The following is a 21,753-nucleotide window of genomic DNA, read 5'->3' as shown; positions in this document are numbered from 1 at the left end:
CTGGTGCGTGGAGCCGGCCCTGCAAGCAGAGGTGGAAATTTTCAAAAGCCAAGCTAGACATTAAAAGTGTTTGCAGCCCTGAGCAGTGAGCACTTCTCAAGACATCTGGAAATATGGCAGCAGTCTTTGCTTTCAGAAAGCTGCACCAAAGCACTCCTGCTGCCACACTCAGAGGGTTCTGTAGCGATGTATATGGAGCACCTGAAGAAACAGTTTGACGTTGGATCAAGAATAAATGTTTTACTTTATTATTAATTATTCTTATTATTCTTATTATTTTTAATACTTTGACCAATAATTACCGGACAAGAAGGGAGAGCTGTCTTTGTCATCTGATGGTGCAGATGTGTGAGAGCCTGGCTCTCCTCTCGCTTACCTGTTTCATACTGGTGTAACACCATGGATTGGGAGGCTTTATGCCTGATCCACTGCAGTGTAGCAGAGCAGAGGCCTGCATTCTTCAAAAGAACTGAAGGATGGTGATCAATATATATATTTTTGGGAGCTTATGAGGCCCCACAACAGCAGACCTGTTGCCAACATGCTGTGTGAGATTTCATCACACAGCGATGCGATATTGATCTGCATCTGACTGGTCAGGTTTACACTGATTCCACTGACCTGATAACCCATTGAATTCCATTCCTGCGACACATGCAGCCAGTACAGCCCACTTCGTCCCTTTAACCCCTTCCTTGCCAGGACTCCTGCATCACTAGGGCTTTTCTCAGTGAAACATCACCGTGTGGCCCGAGGCACTTTGGGAACCTGTCCTGTTTCCTAGCTCTGGTGAAACAGTTGGATCGAGGAGCAAGCGCAGCTAGAAGAGTCTGTCTGCATGTGTAGATAGATTTACAGAGCAGGGCCTCCAATGGCTTGGGTGTTCTCTGCATGAAGATAACAGGGACCAGTCACACCAGGGGATGAATAGGGCCCATAAAGTCAAATATTTGGTCCTGTTCTAAGCTTTGGGCCATACTTAGAAACCCTGGGCGTCCCCACAGCACAGAGCAAACCCCACCCTCAAACCCCAACCGTTTGCAGAACCACCGCCCCCCCTCCCTCAAACCCCAGCCGTCTGCAGAACCACCGCCCCCATCCCCAAATGTCCAACACTGAAGCTCAGAGCATTGAGCAGTTTAAACAGGGTAAGAAAGTTAGAGGGGCTAGGAATTTCCCCGAGAACAATCCAGTGCAGAACAGACTCCGAGGCTGCTGTAGTTGTCTGATTTTTTGTATTGATTGTTGATTTTGCATCACAGTGTACAGGACATCCAATAAATGTGCAATATACAAGGAAAGTGCCGAGAAAGGGGATGCGAGAGAGAGGCGAGATGGGGGCTGTTCACAGAAAGTAGCAGGGGTGTCGAGGTGCTACGTGGCCCAGGATTGCTAGCTAGCAGGGAGCACGCTCACTTCGAAAGAGCATCAGGAGCGGTGAAGCAGCCTTTCCGATCCCACTGCATGTCCCTGATGCGACGGATAGACTGGACCTGGGGCTGGAAGGCCGACCATTCATTCCAGTGTCTGAAGTCTCCTCTCTCAAAGAGATACTGGTAGCCTCGGTAGCCAGGATACTGGTATCCAACCCAGCTTTAGGGAAAGCCAAAATAAAGCATCTCAGAGATGTAGGATATTACAGGCCACACGGTGCTGGGGCTCAGCTGGATCAGTGGGCCAGTATTTAAATAAGAAGACATCAGGTGTACGTCTATTGCCACAAAATATCCGAGCCGTAGCCCCCTGGCCCTTGCATGGTGGGTGGCCTGGAGCGCCAGGCTGTGGAGCCAGTGTGAGCAAAGGCCACATGTGGTACATGTTTCACGTGAAGCCTTCGAACATAGGGATTCTCACCCACCCAGTGGGCTTTGCTCGCACTTGTGTGAGTCTAGTACCTGCGCTGCCCTCTGCTCCAGGATCCCCTCACGCGCCTCACTCCTGTTGCTAGGCAGGAGAACCATGGCTGTCATGCTCTCGGTAAGGCAGGGCAGGGGTGCCCTGAGCAGGCTCCTCTGCTCTCCGGGCTCAGCTGTGACGGGACAGAAAGCCCCTCCTCCAGCATGGCCTGGCACGGAGGGTCCCCCACATGCTGTGCAGGACTGTGAATGCTTATTGACTCCGGAGCCAGTCGCCCACCTGGCCTTCCCCGCGGCTGTGGCAGGGTATAGGCTGCTCTTGGCACCGCATCCAGACTGCACAGGGACTTTCCAGGGGTTTCCCCAGAGCTAAGAGGAGAGGCCGGCCTGCCAGGGGCCCAGTGGGAATCACTGGCTCTTCTTGGCAGCAGGGAAACCCGTCAAAGGGTTTCTCTGTTGGTTCTAACCCGCGATGAGCAAACAGAGGCTGGGAGATTGGATGTGGATCCGCCGTGCCATGCTGCTGGGGCCTGCGGGGGGCATAGGGTGTGGGGCAGAGGGGGAGAGTGTCTGCTTACGTTCCACTGGACACTTTCACACTTCCCACCCGGTCACAGAAGCCGTGAGCCCAGAGGCTGGGCACGTCATCTTCCTGGATTTCCATCTTGTTGCCCTTGAAGTCAGCAGATTCAAAGAGGGAGATTTTATAGCCGTCAGCCGCCTGGGGAAGACAGCAGGGTAGAACCAGCTCAGCAGGCTGATCCACGCTCACTTGCCAAAACACCCGTGGCCTCATGCCACGTGACCACGGGGGCTCAGAGCCCAGTGCGGGGCAGCTGGACTGGCACCCAGGCGGCAGCAGCAGAAATGACTTACCTGGCCCAAAGCCCAGCACGCAGGGGTTAGTCGCGGGAAGGGAGCCTCCCTGCTCCAGAGCAGAGGGGGACGGGTGGGCACTGCTCTGCACCCTGGGCAGGGGAGCTGTGGGGGGCGCTGATACCCAAGCTGGGAAGAGGGGGGAGCTCCCTTCACTTGTAGCAGAGAAGATGGACCTGTGCTCCCCACACTCCTTTGCTTTAGCCCCTGCCTGCACTCCTGGAAGCAGCCCAGTGGGACTCCAGTTCCAGAGTCTCTCTTACCATCTTGATGGGACGCATGGACCTGAAGCAGTCGCTCCTGTAGCTGCTGGACCAGGTATCCCAGCGAGGATACTCGCCCTGCTCCAAGATGAACATCTCTCCGCGCAGGTTGGACTGCTCGAAGGCCACCCAGCTGAGGAGAGGGGTGGGGGCAGAACATGAGGAAGGCAGCAGAGGGCAGGCCGCAGAGCTACACGCATGAGACAGGTTAGAAATAACTACGGCGCTGTCTCAGCTCCTGCAGTGGGGCCTGGGCTCAGACTCGATGGCCAGCCAGCAGCTGAGCTCACCTGGGAATTCCCAATCATTCCCGCTTCCCTGCCTCCATCTCGTCTCTCGCCCTGCGTGCCTAAAGGAAATGCTCACCCAGGTATGAAAGCAATCGAGAACTAGCCGTGCACCCAGTGGTGCCAGAGACACGCTGCGATAGAACTGGGAGGGACTCCCGCAGGGCCCGATGCCAGGGGTTGTGCCCACACTTGCACTTGTCTAGCCTTTATTACAGACACGGACTTTACAGCTTCTCTTCCGTGATGTCAGCTGCCCATTGCTTCTGCTGGCCCAGGAGGTGGATCTCAGCCCATGTCAGTCAGCAGGAAGTATCAGCATATTGCAGGCTGATAAGTGACCCAAGTGTCTCTACCCTCCCTCCCTCCTGCACTGTCCCACCCGGGAGGCCAAGTGTCTGTGGGCTGTGTAATCCTGGCTGCCTCGCCCCAGTGGCCATCAGATCAGGCACGTGTCTGGATGCCAGGGCACAGCAGCTCCTGGCCTGTTCTGCTGAAATAGCACATTTTGAATAACATGAAAAAGTGCCCAGGGCGGTTGCTGCCACTGGCTGTCTACATCTCATGATCCCAGGGCTCAAGGCTCACAATGCTCGTACGCGGGCACCTATCTATGGATTTGGGGCTGAACTGCAAACAGCGAGATATAAACCTTTGGTCCTGAATAGTGCCGCGTTTACACCTTTCTGACAGCTCCCCCGCACTTCCCATCTTACCCTTCCCTGCTCTGCTTTATTTAGAGCTCTTCCTCCCGGGCTGATTCCCCCCTCCCAGGCTGGGAATGACCATTTAAGCTGTCACTGTGCAGTCTGCTTCCTGCGGCCCGCACCCTTGGACAGCTCCATCCCCCTGGGGGATGGTACATGGTCAGGCCGGCCGCTTGGCTTTCACCACTGCGTTTCACTTTCCAAGGAATGCATGGTGCAATTGAAAGTGCTCTTGGTACCTCCTCAGCTGACTCTCCTGGATCTAATTGGAGGCTGCAAAGCACTTTGTCTCTGTCGTCGGTCAGTGATACACAGGGCCCAGTTGTGCGTTTTCCAGCTGAGGGCTCTGCGCAAACCAATTCCCCTCTTTTTAGAGTTTTCCCACATGATGCTTGTGTCATAAAGTCTCTTCATTTTACCCGAGGAGCTATCCACAGCTTCCCTAGCACAGCACATAGCTTCCCCCACCTCCGTTCCTCCTGCTCCCCCCAAGCATCCTACAGAAGCTCTGCTGAGCTGCTCAGCTCCTGCCCAGACATAACAGCTGCTGCCACACTTCAGTCTGCTCATTAACTCTCCTCAGAACAGCATCAAAAGACATGGGAGATGCTGGCCACAGTCCATAGGATGATGTAGCCATCTACATCCCGAGGCCATGTCAACTTGGCATTTCTCATCAAGTTTCTCCCAGCTGCACTAACAGCAGTGGCAGCAATGGTGTGCGCACTAGTGTAGGGCAGGGCCTGGGGTCTGGTGAAATCATTGGGTTGTGGTTGTGCTGGGGCAGTGGGAGTTTTGTAGCTCCAGAGAGCTAATAAAGAGCAGGTTTAATACAGCGTCAGGCGCCATTACAGACTGTTGCTTTCATACTGTCTGAATCTCGAGTCATTCATGACAACCAAACAGATACTGGGCAGGCTTCCCTGGTATTCTTATCTGCTTTGCATTGCTCTATATGGCTGCAGGCTCTAGTCTCTGTAGGTCAGGTCTGTAGTTCCTAAGACCATGTCTGAAGGAAATGCCAAGCACATCGGCAGTGACGCATTCCTTTGCTATTCTCATGAAATACTGGTGTTCTGGGGTTCTCCTGGCTTTACAAAACAAGCACCACATACTCTGCACCTGCTTTTCCACCTCTGGGCTGCATCCTACCTAGTCATAATCCTCCTTTAGCTTAGAGTTTTGTAACCCCCAAAATGTCCATGGTTTTCAGGTTACAGCCTAATCTCAATGCTTCTTCCCCTGTTTGTCCAGTACAACAATAATGACACTGAGCATTGACACAGCACTTTACACCTCCAAAGGAGAGATAAATTCATCGGGTGTGTTACCTCTGTCACTCAAAGGTCATGCCAGTGTCAGTCAAAAACCAACTCCTCATGCCTATTGGGGGCTCCTTTTCTTTTGTACAATATTGTACATTCCAGACTACTTCCCTGAGACCAAAACACCCTTCCAGTGGCATTGCTTGGGGTCATCACAGTCTGTGTCGGCTGAACTCCCTATGATCTTTTAATAGCAAGATCAACCATCTGTACAGTTAGTGACTGGCATTCACCTGGAGGTTACTGCAATTCCCATGGCTTCCATCTATTCATACTTCCTTCACTGCTGCTTTTACCAAAACGTGTGGGGCTGCCCTGAGGACTTCCCCTCTCACACCCACACAAGCTTGGTGTTGCCTGTATTACAGGCTGGGTGAGCGGCTATTCAAAGAACTTGGGTAGTTTTGCCTTGGCTTGCCCTAAATTTACAGGATTCTTTCATTTTACGGCCAATCTTCCCACGGTACCAGCGCCTGGTGGCAATGTGCCCCTTGCTTTCTTTTTGTTGCCAGTGCTCTTTGTTTTACAGATGGAACCTAATAGCTTCTCAGACGTCCAGTTGGACTCCCTTTTCTTAGTCATTAGGAATCACAGACAAAGGCCACTCCACATTCAAAACTCTCTTTAAGACGCATGCGCTCCTGGCCAGCTCTAACGTCTACCAACGTGACAGCTAAATTCGCCATCCCTGCACTGCCTGGCACCACCACTCTCTACTGGCTCAGTGCTTCTCGCCCAGAAATGTTATCCCACAATTCTGGCACCCTCTGAGCTTGCAGGAGGATCTGGTCCTCGTGGCCAGGGGGCCAGTTCCCTGTTGGGAGAGAGGATGAGAGGGCCAGCACATGCCTTGCAGAGCTCCAGGACACAGCAATGGAGCAGTTCCATGCCTGGATCTCCCCTGCATTGCACCTGGTGTCATCCGTTCCCCCTGCCCGGCGGGTGTAACCTACTACCAAATGAGAAAGGTGCTGGGTCACCGCGAGCTAGACTCCCGTCCAGGGAACTCAACCTTTCCTGTTCAGGCTGTCCGTCAAAGTCACCTGCAGGAATCGATCCAAACCACTCCCCGAGCGGGCACTGAGCGGTTTGCCTTGACCCAGCTTCCTAATACTCTTGGAGTTCACAGGGATACTAAAGGGTAATGCAGTATTAATAACAAAAATGATGACATAGTAATGTCCTATCCTAGCTCCTCACATTTCAGGTGACAACGAGTGCTGCTCTGAAACTGCCATCAGGGGAGGCTGCGTGGTGCTGAATGCTTGAATTCCCCAGGTGAAGCACCACCTAATGCCGCTGGGCAGAGGCAGTCTGCAGTCTTCGTTAACCTCTGCCAGAGGGATGTGACTGTCCCTCTAAAATACAACGGATGGTAATGAAGCCATGGGTCTGTACTGCATGCCTGCCCCTTTCTCTGGAATAGCTTCTTTCAACCTCTGGTGAGTTGTACAGTTCTCTATGTAGAAGGGATCATTTCCCTTTTCTGCAGGATACATTTTGTGTCCTTTTCTGACAGACACTCACTCCAGACAACTAGGGTGACCAGATGAGAGGAAGAAAATATCAGGACACATGGGGGGAAGGGGGCAGGGGTGGGGTCCGCTGGAAAAAAAAAGCGAGTGCCGCTAGAGGAGTGAAATATCGGGATAAACACCTAAATATCGGGACGATCCCGATTTTATCAGGACGTCTGGTCACCCTAGAACTCCGAGCCCTTCAGGAACTCCATTCCTCAGGGATGATCCTGCACAACTTCATTTCTTTGCACAAGAGCTGTTTGGATTATAGTCCAGGGTCTGCCTCCTACACTATCTCCTGGTTCAAATGTAAATTAAAAGAAAGATTCCTTGGGGGAGCACTTGTTTTCACTATATGAAAGCACAGAGTGAACAGCCAGGATATGCAGCTGCAAAATACAGCACAGCACACGCACTCTCTCTCTCTCTCTCTCTCTCTCCAGTTCCACTGCTACAGACTAGGGCAAATCTGACTTCCTAGAAAGCTGAACAGCCTTCATTTTGGGTGGCACCTTCAGGGGGACTGATTTTTCAGGAAGTGCGGAGCGTCCACCCTCTGAAAGTCAGGCCCAGTAAGGTGTCTCAGGCTGAGCATCCTAAATCACCAGCCACTTCTGACGGTCTTGGCCTACATGTCCTGCACTGCCTTGGCCTGGGCTAACTGATCTGGCTCCAGGAATTGCATGGTGGTGTATTTATACTGGCAGGTTGTGGCAAGGCTAAATGTAGTTTGATGCGCTGGATACAGTCTGACTCCAAAGCTCACAGGTGCTCAGTTCCCAGCAGTGGACGATAACGTTGTATAGACTCTTGACACACGTGAATGGAAGTGGTCTCCTCACCTCAAAAAAGATATTCTAGCACTAGAAAAGGTTCAGAAAAGAGCAACTAAAATGATTAGGGGTTTAGAGAGGGTCCCATATGAGGAAAGATTAAAGAGGCTAGGAGACTCTCAGTTTGGAAAAAGAGGACTAAGGGGACATGATGATAGTATATAAAATCATGAGTGATGTTGAGAAAGTGGATAAGGAAAAAAAAAATATATTTACTAATACAAGAACTAGAGAAACCAGGGTCAATGAAATTAATAGGCAGCAGGTTTAAAAAAAAAAATAAAAGGAAGTTCTTCTTCACATGCAGCACTTCAACTACTGACTAACTCCTCCTGAGAGGGGAGGGGGGGCTAGGTATAACAATGTTAATTAAAAGGAGACTGAAAATTCATGGTGGCTAAGTCCATAAATGGCTATTAGCCAGGATGGGTAAGAATGTCCCTAGCCTCTGCCTCTGTTTGAGGATGGATGGAGATGGATGAGAGAGATCACTCATCTGTTTGCTGCTCAGGTTCACTCCCTCCAGGGGGGCACCTGGCATTGGCCCACTGTCGGTAGACAGATACTGGGGGTAGGTCTGACTCTGGTCTGGTTATGTTCTTATTATCTTATGTCTGAAGTCAGCGGCAGGACTGTGAGCACTTAGTTGTGCCTCCTAGCACAGTGGCTGCCTTTTGAACCCTGCCCTTAGCTCTGCCTGCCTGACCCCCCTGAGAGCCTCTCGTGCCTCCTGCCCCGGCGGCTGTGTCACTCACGGTCCAGTGCTGACAATGACGCTGCGCACCCGGTCGAACCCACGGTCGCCTAGGTTAAGGCACTCGTTTGTGAACTCCATCTTCCTGCCCTGGAAATTCTCCTGCTCAAAGATGACGATCTGCAGGGAGACCAAGGACAAGGGTTCAGAACCGGCAAGAGAAATAGCCACCCACTGCGGGGGTCAGCGGCAGATAGCGTTCAGCCTGGCTCTGCCACAGCTGCTGCGCTGCCATCAGAGTTAGCTTCCCCTGGAGTCAGCAGAATGCTAGGACATACGGGAACAGCTGCAGCACAACCCGCATGTTCTACCTGGATGGAGCTTGTGCACCGAGCGCCTGGAGCAGGTGCATGCCACCACTACCTAACTACGCTCCCTCGGGATGGCCCTGAGACGTTCAGCAGCACAGTAGGTGCCCTCTGCGTGGAAGTGTCTGCAACATTTGGCAGCTGTTAGAGGATTAAGGATTTTCTATTGTGTCAGTCCTGTTTTGAATTGCTCTCTCTTGCCGCAGGGTGGGCTACAGTTTCTGGTTTCTTCCCTGACTACTTACAACCGTTCAGCTTAATCCTGTGATATTTCAGGGACCTGAAGAGATGTGGTGGGACTTCCAGTGAGTCTCAGTTAGGAAGCCCCATCCCACCCCAGCTCACTCTGACCCGCTGCCTCCAGTTGTTCTGTGACCGTGCTGACTTGAATACACCCCTCTAGTGAGCCCCAGTGGGAGCAAGCTCCCTGTCAGTTCTCCCCTTCCTGCTTTTTGTCCCAGGCTGACAGCCAGTTTGCAAATGGCCTCAAACCAGACTCTAGCTTTGCACCTGAAAAAGGACGTGTGCCTGTGTGGGGTGCGTGGCACAGCCACAGAGTGGGGCCTGGGGCTGAGCTACGCAATGACACACCCAATCCCGGGAAACGGGCAATTCTGCAGGGTCCCTCCCTTTCACAGTGTGGATTTTGCAGCTGCAAAATCAGAAGCTGCATCTAAAGCTGTGGCCTTTGCTGTCTGGAGGTGGTGTGCGTGTACCAGCAAGGGTGGCTTTCCTCCCCATTCCTCCCATGGAGTCAGCAGGGCTCAGGTCCTTTCAGAGCACACCACTGCCGTCGTCCCTTCCAGGAAAGGATCCTAGTGCCAGTCTAGTGCCATGTGGTTTAGACAACAGCCCAGCCTCTCCTGGAGCTGGGGGAGAGCAGCTGCAGCTCACAGCCTCAGCACCAGTTCGAGAACTGCTGCTCTGCTCCTGAACCCCTGTCTTGTATTTTTCTTGCAGCAGGAGCAGGAGAGAGTGGTGTGGAGCATCAGACCCCAAGCCCATGACTTGGGGCACAGCACCTGGAACCATTCCCTATGCAGGCCACTATTCAGCCTCTAGGGAGAGATGGCTGAAGCACTAGAAGACATGCTGGATGGGCTGATTCTGCCTCTGCCTCATGGCTTTTCTCCTTCTCTAACTTCTGTGATTCCCACACAGCCGCTGTTCCGGACGCCTGTTCACTGGGATTTGGTGCTTCACAGGAGGCCTGGCGGGAATCCACATAATCGTTTATGGGCTGCTCTGAGGAGGAGTCAGCTGCAAGTGCAAGGCAAGGGCCCGTGCAGGGAGCCCACTTGGCAGGGCCTGCCCAGGGGACCGGCACTGCCCCCTGCAAGGAGAAGTCCTGTCCTAGTGGAGTCCAGAGGCCTGGGCAGCTGGGGCCCAGGCATGATGCTCCAGAGCTAAGACCTCGCTCTTTAGCCTGACACATTCCCCAGCCATCCATGGCACCTTGCTGCTGAGACGCTTCCCTGCTGCTGGGCCAGAGGCTCCCTTGTACCCGCCCCAGCGCACCGAGCCGGGGCTGGTCATCCCAGGGGGCTTACCCTGAAAGCTTGCATGGAAGGCTGCTCAGCCTTCGTGTTCGAAACAGGGGTGTGGTCTGGATATGGGGCTGGGGCCAGGGCTCCCCTCTCCTTGTCATCAGCAGCCTGGCTGGCAGCAGTGGTTTTCATGGTCTCCGACATGGCTGTGGTCAGCTCAGGTGGAAGAGGGGCACCGAAAGGAAACATTGTTTGCAGGTGAGTGCGTATGTCACAAAAACACCCCTTCCCCCGACCGAGGCCCCAGCAGAGGGTTGTTCTCTCCTCCCTTGGGCTGCTCTGCCCACCGCACAGTCCGCTTGCTGCTAGCCCAGAGAGCCAGCAATGGCCCTTCACACCCAGGGGTGCTGCCACCCCCTGTGACTGCCTCAGCCCCCCTGCCCTCGGGGAGGGGGGGGTGCCTCGCGCTGGCGACCCCAGGCCCACACTGCCTCCTTGCCCCTCTTAGCTGTTTGCTTCTTTTGCACTTGACTGGCAAGGAATAACTGGGGCTGGCTGGGTGCTGGGATAATGGATTCCCGTGCTCTGGCCAGGCCCTTTTGGGGTGACTCTCTGCACATAGCCCAGAGAGGGTCCATCCCTGCTGCCTGGGCCGGACCCTCTGCCCTGCCGGCCCTTCGCCAGGGTCCGTCCCTGCTCCCTGGGCCGGACCCTCTGCCCTGCCGGCCCTTCGCCGGGGTCCGTCCCTGCTCCCTGGGCCGGACCCTCTGCCCTGCCGGCCCTTCGCCGGGGTCCGTCCCTGCTCCCTGGGCCGGACCCTTTGCCCTGCCGGCCCTTCGCCAGGGTCCGTCCCTGCTCCCTGGGCCGGACCCTTTGCCCTGCCGGCCCTTCGCCAGGGTCCGTCCCTGCTCCCTGGGCCAGACCCTCTGCCCTGATGGCCATTGGCCCAGGGTACTTTGTCTTCTTACCTGGGCAGCTGCTGCTTCTTGGTGGAATGAGCGGGAGTGTGTTTTGGGGTCCAGTGAAGCCCCCACTTTATAGCCTGGCAAGGACAGACCCCCAGGCCGGTGCACAATGGAAGTGCTAGCTCATCAGTGTCTGCCCTGATGCTCGCAGTCATCACATATTGCAATGTGGTCAATGAGCTGGAAACCTCTGTCAGGCCCCATGCACAGCCGCTGAACCCAGCACTTTCCATTGTGAGCCCGGGCACAACAGAAGGCCTGACAGGGCTGCTTTCCAGCCCCACATTGGAGCCCTGCTGCTGGTAGTGCAGACACCCAGCCAGGGCATATGCAGAGCAATGACCAGCCCCAGCCCCCCACACCTCCACCTCCACAGACTCACAGCCCCCCTAAAAGCCTGGCCTGCTGCTCTGGGCTCCTCTGAGAGGTGTGGGTCCCCAGGGCCCTGCTGCCCACCCCGCCCAGGCTTCTCCAGGGCCCAAACGGCCACAGCTCCATTGCAGGGCAGATGCGCCGGTGGGCCTGGAGCAGGACCACCCTGGCAGGCCCAATCTAGGGCTGACGGCCCCGCAGGATCCTCCGGCTCCCTCGCTTAGAGGGTTAACCTCACTCAGGGATGGTCAGAGACGGGGCAGTGTGGGGCCTGGGAGAGCCCTGTGCGGCAGCCACTCCCCTAAGGAAACTCCCAGGGCTCTCCCAGCCCCTGCTTGGTGTGCTTGGGGCTGCAGCCCCCCGCTGCCCGTGAGCCCTCCAGTAACCAGCCCTCCCAGAAACCCCTCCCTGCCGCCTTCACAATGCAATAGCCAGGCCGGACTTGGCACATGCTGGGCCGCGGGCCTCCGTGTGGGAGCAAGGGGCCTCCCCTGGGGAGGGACAATGGGGTATGGGGCACTGACAGGTTGGGGAGAGGCCCTGAAACCCCCTCCTGGGGGGCACATTGAACCCCTCTGCAGGCTCAGCCTGGGCCTCTCTCTCTCACTGAACCCGTGAGCTGGGCCGGGGCTCCACTCCCACCATCACGCTAGCCCCGGGACGGCTCGAACTGGACTAATCCTGCCAGCCCAGCCTTTCTTTGCTTTCCTCTATCCACAGCCTCACAGGCTGCGGCCAAGGCCCGGCTGGGATAGCTGGGTACGTACGCCCTCCCGTCACCGTAGTACTCGAGCCCCTCACAGCATCGAGCGACATTACCCGCCCCACGCCCTGGGCCCCAGGGCAGGGCTGTTAGTCCTGTGGTACCAATGGGAACGGAGGCCCAGGGAGACTATCTGACCTGGGTTCTCTCTATCCCAGACTTTTCAGGTTCGTTGTCTGACTGCAAGAGACAGGCAACCCAGCAAGGTCCAAATACAAGTTATCTGAATCTGCTGATTTTAAAATGTCTAATGTTAGTAGCTTCTGCTTAACACCCTTCTTGCTTACTATTGGAATAGAAAGTATTTAATCATCCTATGGTATGATTACATCATCTGACTTTTTCCCAAATACAGAGAAAAAATATGTATTGAACACTTCAGTCTTTTCTGCATTATTATTGACAATTCTACCATTTCCAACTACCAATACCACTGTTAGGATTCTTTTTGTTCCTAATATACTTAAAACGTTCTTATTGTCCTTAACCCTGCTGGCCATGGATTTTTACTTGTGTCCTTTAGCTTCCCTTAAAGATTTTCTACAATTTCTAGCTTCTAATTTATATCTTTCCTATCAACTGTCCCTTTTTCCATTTGTTATATGTTGTTTCTATATTTTCTACAGCTGCTTTCACTTCTCCAGTAAGCTAGGCTGCTTTTTTTAATCAGTGTGACCTTCTTTCTTAACTGTGGGATTGTGGCTTTTGGGGCATCTAGTAAAATGTTCTTAAAAAGTTCCCAAGCATCAGTCCTATTTTTCTGTTTAAATTCTTTCTCCCAACTGATTTGACCCATAATAGTTTTCAGCTTTGTGAAAGCGGCTCCTTTAAAGCTCCCAAATATATACATTACTGGTTTGGACTTTATTCTGTTTGCACATTACAAATGTAATTAAGTCGTGATTATTTGCACCTAAGCAACCACTAACTTTTAGTTCTGTGATCAGTTCCTCTTTATCTGTCAAGACACGGACTAATAGAATTCCTCGGTGTTGGATGGAACCCATTTTGAATTAAGGTTTAGCAATTCCAAGGATGTTTTCTTCCAGCACAGCCCCCAACTTGCACTTCATACCCAGGAAGTTCCTGCTGGCTTCAGGCAGGAAAGAGAACATGGCACGTCTGATGCAGCTCACCTCCACTGATCCATCGCTGGCCATCTTGATACCACAGGTGGAGTTGGACCTAGAAGAAAGACCTCTCTCTCTCCAACCTCCCTTTGAAACGCTCCTGTTAGCTGCTTCTGTTCCTGACTTTCGAGTTCGCCTAGGAAGTGACTTTGTGTCTCAAATCCCTCTGCTTGTCTCAGCTCAGCTCTACCCTCCCTGGGAGGGAGCACTGGTGCACTGAGAAGAGAGGCCCACCGTTACAGTGCTACATTCAGCACAGCTTCACCTGAGGCTTGCGTTAAATGTCGGCACTGGTTTGAACCCCACACAATCCAAACCTGAAGAAGGACTTGCCCCAGGCCCTGCGGTCCAGACCCACCCACGATCCTGATGGAGCACAAAAGGGAGCAGCACACAGGGCCCCTGCTGAGCAAGCTGGCTGCTCCCACCCAGGCTGGCCCAGAATGTGCATCCACCTGATTTATTTGTTCCTGTGATCATGCTTTCCCTTCCCATCCTCTCCCATGGCCCCGGCTGCGCCACAGCCAGGCTGTGTGAATGCAGCCCTTGTGGATATAAGCATCACCTCCTTGCTGGGGGGCAGCTAGCCTCACTCCAGGGGGTACCAAAGCACAGGCGGGGGGGGGGGGGAGGGCTCACCAGTGTGAGGTTGGAGCACAGCCAGGAATCAGGCAGGTCACGCCCATTCCATGGCACCGTGCTCCCTGCATGTGCCCCCGCCCCCCAGGAGCGTCGTGGGAGCAGCAGCTGTAACGCCGGGTGCCAATAGTGCACACTCAGAACAGGCAGCAGCTCAGGCTCTGGCCCTCAGCGGCGTGCTGCTGGGGCTGCCTCCTGCTGCCTGCTCTCCCAGGGCTGGGAGGACACAGTCACGGGCCTCTTCTGTGCCAAGCTGGGCCACCACACCACGCTGTGCGGTGGTTCTGGTATGGGGAGGGTCAGACCCCCCCTTGCCTGACTCGGGAGTTATGATCCCCCCCTACCTCCTGCTGTGCCACACCAGCCTGGGGTGAGCACAGAGTCACGGCTCCACAGGGCCGGTGCTGCGGCCCCAGATTTGGGACAGCCTCTGGGAGGCCACCGTCAATGGGGCAGACCCCCTGGGGGTCTGCTTCTTCCTCCAGGGCAAGCCCCACGGCTTCACCGCCTCCTTAGCCTGGACCTCTAGGCCTGCAGCCCCGCTCCGCTCAGCGAGTCCCACTGAGGTAGGCCCCGAGGGAGGCCTGTATAAGCTGAGGGAGCCAGGCACCTCCTCCGCCGGCGCGTACAGGCACGCTCAGCCAGTCCTGTCACACAGCGAGTGCGAGAGAGACACGCTCAGGGTCTCGCTCACAGCTGCCCGCCCCCACTCACCCACCCCCTCACTCATCCGGGGCGGGAGGCTGCTGACGCTGGCTGGGAGATGGGTGCAGCCCCATAGGAAAGAGTGAGATGCTCTCCCGCACGGGATGGGGCAGCACAGCAGGCACTGCGGGGTGAGCGAGGCCAGAGGAAGGCCGCTCACGGCAGAGCTGCTGTTTGCCATCTGGAAGGAGGGTGACCCCCTCGGGGACGAGCCCAGGGCAGTCTCTGCTGCCTTCGGGGTCTGGCTGAGCAGAGAGCCTGGCACCGTGCTTTAGCTGCTCCACAGACCAGTCTTTGTTCTGCCCCAGATCCCTGCCTGCCATGTGCTGAGCGAGGGGTTTCTGTAATGCTCTGCCTGTCTCTGTCTCTGTCTGGAGGTTATAAAAACCCAGCCAGAGCCACTGCAGGCCAGGTCACCTCCCTGGGAGTCCAGCTGCTCTTCACCAGGTAAGTGCAGGGAGCAGCCTCCACTGGCCAGCGCTCGCTTCAAGATGCTCTTTGACTTGGAGCTGGAAGGGCATGTGGGCTCCCAAAGGAACGGGGATTCTCCAGGGAGGCTGAGCAGGAGTGTCCGGCTGGGCAGTTTGCTGACGGGGCCCAAGGACTCTGCCCTGGAGCAGAGTGTCCGGCCAGAGGAACTTGCTGGCCCTGAGGGTCAGGTCGAAGTAGGACACAGGGCGGCTGATGAAAGCCCTGCCCTTTGGGAGCACGCTGTGCCCGCTGCTCACACAGCTCCGCCCCGGCTCCCTGCAGGACACACCAGCTGCGGGGGGGCTCAGAGCAGAGCCAGCGGCGACAGAAGAGGTGGCAGAGAAGGCTCAGAGTTCCCAGCCACGTCAGCTTGCTCCCGCCATTGTGGGGTTAGTGCTCTCTGCTGTGTCCTGAGTTGCATGCGGCAGCAGGTCAGAGCCCCGAGGTTTGCTAGTGTCTGAGCTCAGACTGCCCTGCGACGTGGTGAAAATGCCTGGACAGCAGCTCGCCAGCGTGGCTGGGCTCCGTGGATGATCGACTCCTAGGAGCCGTGCTGCATTCTCTCCTGCTTGATTCCAGTGGCTCCCGCCAGGGGCTTTGTCCTGAGGGCAGGGGGCTGCCACTGCAGGAAGCATCCTCGGCAAGGTCCCAAATCCTCGCAGAGAGGGGCTAAGTCTGGACTTGACGGGCTGGTTGCAAAGTGCCAGATGCCCCAGGGCACTTACGGTCCCAGCCGCTCCCCTGCTCTGCTACAGCTGCCAGGACGGCCAGGGAGCCGGAGGGAGCCGACAGACACAATTGTTTTGTAGGCAGCAGCAAACACTAACTAGGGTCAGACCTAACAACAGGTGCTGGGGCCTGAGCACCCGAGTGGAGAGAGCAGAGCAAATGCAGGCCTGAGCGTTAACTCCCTGGGGGCTGGGCGGCATCCGAGATGCAGGCATTGGGTCATGTGATCGGGAACGTGTCCCACCCCAGCAGGGGGATCCCAGCCCCCCATCCCACCCATGTGCCTTCCAGATGAGCCCTTCCCTTGCCTATGAAAGCACCAGTGTCTGCGGACAATGGGAGCGATGGGGGATCCCTAGGGTGCCTGGTCCCAGCTGCAGCACCGTGCCTGAGGCTGGGGCCTCCTGCTGCTCTCCATGTCCCCATGGGGTGGGGGTGAGGGTGATCCAGGGGCATGGGACCGTGGCACTGGCTCAGATCCAGATGGCCGGGGCTGCAGGAGGGCAGGGCTAGAGGAGTGGTTAGCAATGGCAGAGGAAGGCACCAGCTCAGTGGGGTGACCTCGCCACTCCATCCCAGTCCCCTGGGGAGGGTGTCTCAGCCTGCAGTCAGTTGCCAACAACACAGATTTGCATGGAGCAGATTCTAACGATCTGGTCTTCTCGTTTCCTCCCCAGGACAGAGCCATAATGAGCCAACGCTGCACTAAGTTCTCTGGCCTCTGGAAGGTATGGTCGGGCGAGGTGGGGTCTTGGGGGGAGCATCGCCGGGAGCTGGTTTGGCATTAGGACCCGTGCTGAGACCTGGGCCCCAGGACCCGCTCGCTGGGAGTCCCCCATGGCCGGTCCCATGGCGAGCCTGCGCACAGGGTGTGTCTCAGACACAGCTGGGGGGTTGAAGGGAGAGGCTGAGTTTGGTCTGACACCTCCCTTCGTCCCCCTGCTGCTGATACGCCTGGGAGGATATTGGGGGGGTCTCTAGGCCCCAGGCTGCTGAATGCCCAGAAATCACCCCTTGCCAGGCACAGCCTGTCTGGCCCTGTGGCTGCTGTCTCAGAGCCCTTTCCTGGGGACTCGGTATGTATGACAGGGGATAATGGGCAGTGGGGACTGGGGGCAAAGGGCTGGTGAGAACATGGTGACATGTCTCCCTCCAGCTCAGCCAGGGGGCTCTGGTGGAGCAGCCCAGCTCCGTGCGGTGTCGTCTCCTCCAGCGGGCTCTGGAGGGGCAGTGGGGTTCAGTCCAAGGGCGTGTTACACGTGTGTTTGCTGCAGCCAAGCCCTGTGCACGCAGAGACGGTCTCCCTGCACCCCACTCTGGCCGAGGTGGGGCGATGTCTGGGCACTGCTGCTCTCTGCTGGACACAGCAGGCTTGGGCTCCACGGCGGAGCATCGGGCTGGGCTAGTTTGCTCTTTCGCTGCTGACTGCAAAGTGGGGATAATTCCCAGCAACTCGGAGTCCCCCAGCCCGAGAGGCTTGGGCAGGGCCTGCGAGCCAGGCTCAGCAGTGCCACAGGAAGGCAGCGAGCCGAGTGCAGTGCCCTTCCTGCTGCTGACAGGGCAGAGGCCATGAGTCACGTTCCCTGGGAGCTGCAGGCGCTCAGGGCCTCTGTCGGCCAGGCCCCTGTAGCGGGGCTCGCTGCAGGTGGGTGCCAGAGATGGGGCAGGAGTGGAGGCCCAGCCCTCTCCTCTCCTGCCTTCCCCTCTCCCTGGAGCACCGGACTCGCCCCCAGCCCCAGCTCTCACAGGGTCTGGCCCAAGGTGTGAACCCCCTGCCTGGCCCAGACCCAGCCAAGCCCCTCATGCACCAGTGGAGTTAACCCCTTCCCTGCTCCCATGCAGCCTGCCGCCCTCCCCTGGGGCTGAGGCCAAACACAGGGGGGCAGGGAGCCGGCTGGACATAGAAACCACTCCCCTGCTTGCAGGGTCCTGGCTAAAGGCAGGTCACAGCACAGTCCCCCACTGCACTTTGCCTGGCCTGGAGCTGAGCTGCAGCAGGACGACCCTGGCGTGGGGCCTGAGGGGATGTCAGCCACATGCCTGAAGCACAAGCTGCTCCAATGTGTGAGCTGCCCCAGGGCTGTGGGATGCCCCTGGCACCCTCCAGGAGCCAGGGAGTGTCACTCCATGATGCCAGAGCAGCCCCCTGACCCTGGCTGTCCCCCCCAGATCGTGGTGTGGGATGAGGAGTTCTTCCAGGGCCGGAGGCAGGAGTTCACCGCTGAGTGCTACGACGTGAGGGCGTGCGGCTTCCAGACGCTCCGCTCCTTCAAGATTGAGAGTGGCGCGTGAGTCCCGGGACGGCCCCGCCTTGCTCCCCTGCCGCACCCGGTCCAAACTGCCACCCATTGCTCCCTGGAGAATGCTGCGTCCCGGGGGGCTGTGCATGCCCCAGGGCATCCTGGGGATTTCAATTACATTTTGTCCCTGGAAATGCTTGGTGTTTGGCCCCGAGAAATCGTTCTGCTTCCCGGAGTGGCAGCCCCAGCTACGCAGCCCACCCCAGCCCAGCCCCTCGGAGCTCTCATGGGGCGGGCACATGCATCCACCTCTGTGGGTGCTAACCTGCCATGCGCCAGGCTGCCAGTGCTGAGCCCCATCTCCCCCACAGGCTAGCGGGTGCCATGGGCTGGGGAGTGATCAGCGGGGCCCTGGGCTGGGGAGTGATCAGCGGGGCCCTGGGACCCAGAGCAGAGACAGGGAGCCCATATGCCGGCAGTGGGCATGGATGCAGAGCTGGCCCGTCAGTCATCTCAGCTGAGGTTGCTGGCAGATACGCCATAGCCTGTTGCCCTGGCCCCGGGCTAATGCGGTCGCCTGAGCACTCACGGCCCCGATCTCCCTGGATACCTGGGCTCTGGCTTTCCCCACAGGTGGGCAGGCTTTGAGCACGTGGGCTTCCAGGGGCAGCAGTTCGTTCTGGAGCAAGGCGAGTACCCTCGCTGGGAGGCCTGGAGCGGCAGCCACGCCTACCACGTGGAGAGGATGAGCTCCTTCCGCCCCATCGCCTGTGCTGTGAGTCGGGCTGGCCGACTGCCCCCCTCTGGGCTTCCCCATCCGCCTGCGCTCCCCCATTCATCCCGCCCAGCCTCGCTGGCCCCGCAGAGCAGTGGGCTGACCAGACACACCCTACCCAGCTCCAAGGGGAGGCAGTGTGGCCAGTGCTCCCCCTGGGATGCCAGTCAGTGCTCTCATGGCCTGAGCCTTGGCACACGGGTCCCTGCTGCACCCGGCCCCTGGGGGCAAGGCTGGCACAGCCCCAGGCTCGGGCTGTAAGGACGTGCGCATTAGCACGGACGGGGCTGGTTCCATCTCCCATGTCTGTGAGGAGCGGTGCCTGGGACTGACCCAGCGCCCCTCGACTCACCCGGGAAGGGACACAAAGGTTGGGATCAGGCCCGGCCCTTCTTTGGGATGCCCGGCAGGAGTTGGGCAGCATGTGCTGACGCCCATCTCACTCCAGGGACCAGGCCCCGGCCTGGAGAGAGGAGGTGTTGTGAGAGTCACCCCCACCCCCAGTGCCGGGTGAGAGACCCCTGCAGCGAAGCCATGGAGAGCGGCCTGGCATTCCTGGGACTTCTGCCCACCCCCGAGCTCCCCGAGGCCTCTCGCTGTCAGAAAGGGCCCCAGGCCCCAGTTAACCGGGGCGCTTTGTGGGTGCCCTTTGCGTTGCTCTGAGCCCCAGCTCCCAGCAGCAGGGGCCCGCTTCTGCTGTCTTGTCCGCTGGGTGAAGCAGGAGCAGCCCTCCTGGGTGGGGAGCAGCCCTGTGGAGCAGGCAGGCCCTGCGGGGGCATCGGGAGGTGTCCCCAGCCCACCTGCAATCTCTCTGTCCCCTCGCGGCAGAATCACCGGGACAGCAAGATGACGATCTTCGAGTGGGAGAACTTCCTGGGGCGGAAAGGGGAGCTGAGCGACGACTACCCTTCGCTGCCAGCCATGGGCTGGGGGAGCAGCGCGGTGGGCTCCTTCCGCGCTCACTCTGGCGCGTGAGTACCTCCGGGGGGAGGGGGACGACAATATGGCTGAGCCCCAAACCCACTCAAGGTGCCAGCCCCCGACCTGGCTCAGCACTGCAGCAGCACTCCCCGGGCATGCAGCTGCCAGGCCCCGAGGCCAGGACTCAGTGCCCCTGCAGGGTCCCAGAGTGATGCTGTGGCTGAGGAGAACCGGTCGGATCCCGAGGGCCCAGGAGTTCAGACCCCCCCCATGTACTGTAGTCTGTGGGGCCCCCGACCGCTCTGTCCGCTCAACCCCCGCCCTGCTGCCCTGGGGTTGGCTCTGGCAGCAAGGCTTCTCCTGTCTTCCGCAGCTGGGTCTGCTCCCAGTTCCCTGGGTACCGGGGCTTCCAGTACATCCTGGAGTGCGACCATCACGCGGGCGAATACAAGCACTTCCGGGAGTGGGGCTCCCACGCGCAGACCTCCCAGGTTCAGTCCATCCGGAGGATCCAGCAGTGAGTGCTGTCAACCGCCAGGCCGCAGCCGCCCGTTTCTGCCCCTCAGCGTCTTACCCCTACCCGCCTTCCACTGGGGCCCCCGGCTCCGGGCCCACTCAGCTGTGCTCAAAGCCAAGCTCAATAAAGGTGCACTTGTCTAACCAGCCAGGGCCGGTAAGTCCAGCTTATTGCAGCCGGCTGCAGCCAGGGCAGACCCTCCCAGCGTCAGGTCATGCAGTGGGGGCAGCCCGACTGGCTCTCTGTCCCTTGCTCCAGCTACTGGACATGTCCCCCGGGAGCTCGTTAACACAGGCAGCCCAGAGCTGCGGGCACACAGGCTGGAGGGCTGGCAGCTGGTGGGCAAGGATGCAGCTAGTCACCACAGCCTATTGTCCTGCCCCAAGGCGCCCTGAGGAAGAACACAGTCCCCCCGAGAGCAGGGGCAGGCCTAGCTCCAGGATCTTCCCCAGTCCTAGGCAGCCCGCAGCACTGCCAGCTTACCGCTCAGCCTGCCCCTCTCTGGCCATGGGGACTAAGGGATATTCCAGAAATACAGCAAACGGCAGCCCCCCATGGAGAGCCAAATGGGAGCCTGCCGTCTGGACACCTGGATCCCGAAGCAATTCTTCTGGTAAACACAACAGAGACTGCAGACATAGGCAGCATCCAGCCCTATGAGAAACCACCAAGACGTCTGTCTGACGTGCACAATAGACCATGGCAAGGCAGCGTCAGCCCCACCCCGCCCTGGTGGTACTGCAAGGAGAGAACCTGGAGGAAATCCTGGTCGTGGGAAGCCAGCCGGGATGTTAATTGAAACCACAAGAGTGGAGCCAAGTGCCCATTGCTAGTCTGGGCTCTGGGACAGAGCCCCCTTCCAGGAGAGAGGGTCCCTGGGACAGGGGAGGGGGCTGCAGCAGAAGCGGAGAAGACTTTGCAATAGCTAGGGTGTGTATTTACTGCTAGTCACTGGGTCCAGGAGGAGTTCCCTGCCGGAGCAGTGCGTCTGGCAGGCCCCTTCGGAAGGGCAGCCCCTGTGCAGTGTCTCCAGTTGGGATCCCAAGTTGGAGGCACCAAGCCCCCAGGCCTTTGGGAACAGGCTAGTCTAGATTTCCAACCAGTCGGAACGGCCAGCCCATGCCATGGCTTCGCTCACCCTCCTCTGCCGGGCAGCGCCTGGCAAGGGAACACGCTGGCTGCCCACCGTGGGGTCAGGCTGTGAGACTCCCTTTCTGAGACTGGCAGAATGTGTCTGGGCAGCACTTCACTGGGCGCTCCCCCATAGCAGGTGCAGGGCCTAACGTGGAGTCTGTCCAGCATTGCCGGCG

General features: G+C 57.7%; 2 protein-coding genes across 5 annotated transcripts; one reads left to right on the top strand and one right to left on the bottom strand.

Annotated features, from left to right (window-relative positions):
* Positions 1 to 1,226: 1,226 nt before the first annotated feature.
* CRYBB1 (crystallin beta B1) lies at positions 1,227 to 11,260 on the bottom strand. 3 transcript variants are annotated; one of them, XM_039505204.1, is made up of 6 exons: positions 11,185 to 11,260; positions 10,280 to 10,432; positions 8,423 to 8,541; positions 2,996 to 3,128; positions 2,435 to 2,577; positions 1,227 to 1,593 (listed from the first exon to the last, which is right to left on the bottom strand). In XM_039505204.1, exons 2-6 carry the CDS (start codon positions 10,418 to 10,420, stop codon positions 1,413 to 1,415), a joined length of 717 nt encoding a protein of 238 aa, XP_039361138.1. In that variant the 5' UTR covers positions 10,421 to 10,432; positions 11,185 to 11,260; the 3' UTR covers positions 1,227 to 1,412. The 3 variants fall into 3 exon arrangements, with proteins under 3 accessions (XP_039361138.1, XP_039361139.1, XP_039361136.1); XM_039505205.1 differs by having other exon boundaries at positions 10,280 to 10,422; positions 11,185 to 11,213; XM_039505202.1 differs by lacking the exon at positions 11,185 to 11,260 and having other exon boundaries at positions 10,280 to 10,477.
* CRYBA4 (crystallin beta A4) lies at positions 10,393 to 20,518 on the top strand. 2 transcript variants are annotated; one of them, XM_039505206.1, is made up of 6 exons: positions 10,393 to 10,474; positions 16,668 to 16,718; positions 18,160 to 18,278; positions 18,864 to 19,005; positions 19,834 to 19,976; positions 20,300 to 20,518. In XM_039505206.1, the coding sequence occupies exons 2-6, from the start codon at positions 16,680 to 16,682 to the stop codon at positions 20,445 to 20,447; spliced, it is 591 nt and encodes a 196-aa protein (XP_039361140.1). In that variant the 5' UTR covers positions 10,393 to 10,474; positions 16,668 to 16,679; the 3' UTR covers positions 20,448 to 20,518. The 2 variants fall into 2 exon arrangements, with proteins under 2 accessions (XP_039361140.1, XP_039361141.1); XM_039505207.1 differs by lacking the exon at positions 10,393 to 10,474 and adding an exon at positions 15,218 to 15,237.
* The last annotated feature ends 1,235 nt before the right edge of the window (positions 20,519 to 21,753 follow it).

Source organism: Mauremys reevesii, linkage group 18 (genome assembly GCF_016161935.1).
Source record: "Mauremys reevesii isolate NIE-2019 linkage group 18, ASM1616193v1, whole genome shotgun sequence".
Taxonomy (NCBI): domain Eukaryota; kingdom Metazoa; phylum Chordata; order Testudines; family Geoemydidae; genus Mauremys; species Mauremys reevesii.
This window is presented reverse-complemented; position numbering and strand designations above follow the sequence as displayed.

Coding starts and splice junctions, on each gene's coding strand:
- CRYBA4 (XM_039505206.1), top strand. CDS start 16,680: ATGAGCCAACGCTGCACTAAGTTCTCTGGCCTCTGGAAG. Junction 16,719..18,159: donor AGTTCTCTGGCCTCTGGAAG/GTATGGTCGGGC, acceptor TGTCCCCCCCAG/ATCGTGGTGTGGGATGAGGA. Junction 19,006..19,833: donor TCCGCCCCATCGCCTGTGCT/GTGAGTCGGGCT, acceptor CCCTCGCGGCAG/AATCACCGGGACAGCAAGAT.
- CRYBB1 (XM_039505202.1), bottom strand. CDS start 10,465: ATGTTTCCTTTCGGTGCCCCTCTTCCACCTGAGCTGACCACAGCCATG. Junction 8,542..10,279: donor CTTCCATGCAAGCTTTCAGG/GTAAGCCCCCTG, acceptor GTCTCCCTGCAG/ATCGTCATCTTTGAGCAGGA. Junction 2,578..2,995: donor CCATGCGTCCCATCAAGATG/GTAAGAGAGACT, acceptor TGTCTTCCCCAG/GCGGCTGACGGCTATAAAAT.